This window comes from Leishmania donovani, chromosome 10 (assembly GCF_000227135.1).
Source record: "Leishmania donovani BPK282A1 complete genome, chromosome 10".
Taxonomy (NCBI): domain Eukaryota; phylum Euglenozoa; class Kinetoplastea; order Trypanosomatida; family Trypanosomatidae; genus Leishmania; species Leishmania donovani.
Genome location: NC_018237.1, coordinates 549431 through 554346, shown reverse-complemented (window position 1 = coordinate 554346; position 4916 = coordinate 549431). Strand labels below are relative to the sequence as shown.

General features: G+C 55.1%; 1 protein-coding gene across 1 annotated transcript; it reads right to left on the bottom strand.

The window, feature by feature from the left end:
• Positions 1-262: 262 nt before the first annotated feature.
• LDBPK_101460 (fatty acid desaturase, putative) lies at positions 263-1447 on the bottom strand (the record flags this gene model as incomplete). The annotated part of the gene is made up of 1 exon (XM_003858930.1): positions 263-1447. The coding sequence occupies one exon, from the start codon at positions 1445-1447 to the stop codon at positions 263-265; it is 1185 nt and encodes a 394-aa protein (XP_003858978.1).
• Between the last annotated feature and the right edge of the window lie 3469 nt (positions 1448-4916).

Genomic DNA, 4916 nt, shown 5'->3' with positions numbered 1-4916 from the left:
GAGAGATGTGGCGTCCGCGCCGAGGTGGTCCCACAGAGAGCTAAAAAGAGAGAACTCGAGAAAGAAAAAGGAAAGGTGTGGACGAGGAAGAAGAAACACAAAGAACGGAAGAGGAACCGATGGTCTGGTCAGAGCATGATGCGATGATGGTGACGCGCAGCCTTGCCATCACCGTCGCGAGCGCCGGCACGATTTGACAGGACAGCACGCGGCGCAACTGCATCGTCGCTTCTCTTTCCATCTTGCATGCGCGTTTTCTGTATTACGCACCCTTCCCTGTGAAGCTGTAGAACACGCTGATGCCCTCGGACGGGATAACGTAGCGGCACTCTCTCCACGTCTCGCAGAGCATCTCGACAAGGGAGCGACTGTCCGTGACGTAGGCGTCGCCGATGATGTCCTTGATGTGGTGGCGCGTCACCTCGATCGCGTGGTAGAAGGGCATCTGGCTAAAGAGGTGGTGCACAACGTGGGAGTTGTTGATGTAGTGCAGCCACTCATTGATGATGAAGCCGTAGTCGCGGTCGACGGTGGCGATGGCGCCGCGCACAAACGTCCAGTGCGCATGCGTGTAGTGCGGGATGCGCAAGTCAGAGTGCTGGAGGTAGGTGACGTAGAGCAGCCAGAAATTTGTCCAAAGGTACGGCACGACGTACCAGCAAAAGACGTTGTAGGCGCCGTACTGGTAGGTGCAGAGACCCAAGATAAAGAGCGCAGCCACGATGCCGATGTTGGAGAGCACGATGTCAGGCCCGTCGTCCTTGTTGAAGAGCGGTGACGAAGGCTCGAAATGGTTGGTGCGGCGACCGTAGTCTTGACTCGCGATGTTGGCTATGAGGTACGCTGGCCAGCCAAACGTGAAGATGACAAGCATATTCCAGAGCATCACCAGCGGCGTCTCCTCGACCAGGTCGATCACACGCTGCTCCTTGCGTGGTACAAACACCGTGTCCTTGGTGAGGTGGTTTGTGTGCTTGTGGTGGCTGCCATGGCTGATGCGCCAGCTGTGGTACGGGACGAGGATGGCGGAGTCGAGCAGCAGGCCGACGGCGTTGTTCAGCAAGCGGTACGAGCTGAAGGCCTGGTGACCGCACTCGTGTGCGAGCACAAAAATAGCGAAACCGTTGAGGCCCTGTGCTATCCCGAACACGGTCCACGCCGCAAACTTCACGGCGCCGACGACGGTCCAGCTGACGATGTTCGCGCCAGCCACACCATACACAATGCCCCCGAATGCAGAAAGCACCGGCATCACTGCGCGATACATGATGAAGTACAGCGCCAGGACCTGAAAGATGTCGCGGAAGACGTAGCACATGCCCCACACCGCCGAGCGCTCAAAGTACTTGGCGGGGATTTGGTCCTGGATCTGCTTGATGGTAAGCTCCTTCGGCGGCACCACCACGTCCACGTCCTTCTCGCGCCCCGCCTTGAGCACGGATTTCATGGCTGCAAAGAAGGCTGGACCGAGGGAATGTGTGTACGCGTATGGGGGTAGATGTGTGTGGGCTATGTTGATAAGAATGCGGATAGCACGGTGGGGCCCTTCGCCTCTTTTTGCGTGCTTCCTACTTTGTCGTCCGTTGCAGGGGCGTGTGAATGTTGCGGGACCGCAGAGAGCACGCGTGTCTGTATGTGTGTATGTGTCTGTGTTTCCTGTGAGGCTGTGCAACACGTGAGGAAGAGACCCGAAACAAAGAGAGAGGCGATGGGATGATGAAAGGAAATGGAGAAATGGACGCCGCATGTGACGTCGTAGCATTGCTGCTAATACGGCCGCCTGTGGCTCCTCCCCACACATGACCGCTTTTGCGTGTGACCCGTGCCCGCACGCATCAGCAACGCCTTCAAGTGCGTGAGAGAGAAGTGTACCTTACGGGTCTGTGCGTCTGCAGGCGTGGCACAGCCAGAGAACGGGGAGGGTCACGTCTTTTTGTCACCCTCAACCTTCTACGCAGCGCCGCGCAAAAGCCCACTCACTCTCACGCAAGGGGAGCGCTCAGCACTCTGCGGCCGTACCGCCTGCCAGTCGCACGATGTGTGGCATCGCGCGAGCGGCACGGTCAACGACACGCCATGATGGCGCACAGAACCGTTTGGTACGCCTTTTCTGTGTGTTCTTTCCTTTGTGCTTACGAAAACGCAGACATCACCAAAGCCAACTTTGCACAACAGAGATGGTGGAGTCTGCGAGGAAGAACGGAAGGTAAGAGAAAGAAAGAGCCGAAGAGAGGCGGGCCTCCGTTACGGTGTCCGCTCGAGTCAAACTAAAGAAAACGCAGAAAAAAAAACAAGTACGGGCACAAAAGAGCCAAGGCAGGCTGAAAGCAGGAGGAGCGAACGGACAAACAGAAAGAAAACGCGTTTGTCCAGCTCGCGGGCACGTGCACAGGGATGCGGCGCGCTCTCCGATACTTCACATACACCGTCAACGTGGGAGTACCTGGAGCCGCCTAAGTCTACGTGCTTGCGTGTACCCGTGTGTGTGCACTGGTGACTGCTGACATTTTGCTCCGTTCTCCTTCACGCCTCGCTTCCATGTAGTTAGGTGGGTGGGAAAAAACGGGGGTAGGGGGTAAGGGTATGATCCGAAAGCAGTAGTAGTGTGCCTTCGCCCATACAAAGATAGCCCCCCTCCCTACCCGCATAGATCTCCCAATGACGCTGGTACACGTGAACAAACTGAGTCGCTGTAGTTTTCTATCATGTTTGTTCTATTTCTGAGTACACAGTGATAGTCTCTCCTTCTCTTTTACTGCCCTTCTCAACGCACCGCCGCGTCAGACACACGCAGGCTCCTCCCACTATTGTGTTCGTTGTCCACTTATGTGAGAGAGGGCTGCCGCGGCGCACACTTCTTTCGGCTCTCCTCTTTCGACACCCTCCGATTGCTCCAGTCCAGCACCCGACGCTTTTCCGTCTCTGTCGCGCACGAAACAGCTGCACCGCCAAACAGAGCATACACGCACGAAGAGACATCGCACATGGGTCTGTATGCGTGTCAGTACCGCTTGCGTGTGCACGAAGCAAGCGACAGTCACGAGCGTCCACGTGTAACAATGTGGAGGGGCCGCTGGGTGAGAAGAGTGTGAAATGGTTCACTAGTTCTTTGTGTTGCTGCGTTGCCTCAATCAAGCAGGAGAGGTAAGAAAAGAGTTGCGTAAGTTTATCTTTCCTTGCAGTGTACCAACGTGCACCAATGCCGGTGCTGCCAATGTGGTGCAGAGAGAGGAGAAAGAAACACATACATGCGCATACGCAAGCGTGCATTCGGAATAAAAAAGAAATAAAGCAGAGAAGGGGGAGGAGGCGCAGGCAGTGAGAGGAGGGGGAAAAGGGGTGCGCGATATATGAATTCGTATGTGGCTGGTGAAGAAAGGAGACAAAACAAACGAAGAAAAATAAAGGATGTGAAGTCACCGCTGAAAAGACAGAGCCAAAAATACAAAATGGTACTTGAAGACATGCACACACGCACACACGCACCGGCAGAGATGGAGAGAGAGAAGCGGAGGCAAAATTGCCAACGGAAAGGAGGAGGGCGTAGCATATAAAGGGATAAAAAGACGAGGCGGAAGAGAAGGCATTGCACGTCACTCCTTTCGCTTTCTCCCGTCTCCGCAACGCCCCATGGGCTTCGGCTGTGGTGATGCATTTTAGGGAGAAGCACGAGAGTGAGCCTTGTAGTACACTGCATGGTTCTCCCCCTGGCGGCGGCTTCATCGTTGAACCCGACCTTAGAGATACACGCATACGCGGCACACGAAGCGAGAAAAGACACGCACAAAATTTGGGAGACAGAAAACACATCAAAATGGAAGTGCTAAAAAGGAGCAACGCGCGTGCGTTACTCCGAAAGACTTGAAACTCTCCTCCGTTTCCTCTTTGTCTCCTCCTGTCAGCACGTGCGACACGTAAACACCTACGTCCATATGAGAGAGAGAGAGCATAGAGAGACGAGCACGCAGTCACTTGTTCAGTGGGGTAGGGGGAAGGGGGTCACGCACTGGGGCAAAAACAGCACTGCCTTCTCTAGTTGTGCCCACTTCAGCGACGCGAAGCCTCATGAGATGCAACGGTCCCAAGCAAAGGACACTCGTAAAAACAAGACAGAACGTGGAAGAAGGTTGCATATACAAAACGAGAGTACAAGAACGAAAGAGAGAGGGGCAGCGGCGTAGTGCAGGGTCTCCAGGTGCCTGCGGTGCCGGTGCCGCATCATGAGCGCTGTCAGGCACGTTAGCAACAAAGAAAAAGCTGTAGATGTGTATATGTAAGCGTGTATGTGTGGTGCACTTGAATAAGCGGTACAGCAAGCACACGTAGAAGGCGAAAAAAAAAAACAGGAAATTAAGAGGCCACGACACACACGCACATGCACGGCGCGCATACCGCATCGCCGACGACTACTGCTGCCCCTCCGAATCTGGCAGCGATTTGGGCTGGGGCTTGGCGTGTGCGTTTGACGTTGCGTGAAACTTGTTGAGCCACTTCTGGAAGATGGACAGGCCCTCGACATCCTTCGGGTCGATCGGGTCGCAGATGCGGGTGCCGGGAATGAGCACAACCACTAGCGGAATGGCGATAAGCGGCGTGATGAAGTGGCCGGAGATGAGCAGCCAGCGCAGGTTGCTGAAGTCACACGGCGGGCTGGAGGAGAGTGGCCACACCGTTTCCATCAGAATTGCGCCAATCGTGGACGACGTCGATGCACCCATGTTGCTGAAGCTCGCCAAAATTGCAAACATCGTGCTCTCGTACCCCTTCGGACAGAGGCGCGAGATAAGCATGTTCAGTGGCATGAAGTTCAGCATGTAGCACACCTCGTACACGATAGCATCACCCATGATGTACATGGCGTGGTCCGGGATGCCGATGTACAAGTTCCAGCGTTCGACAATGATGATGTCAAAGAC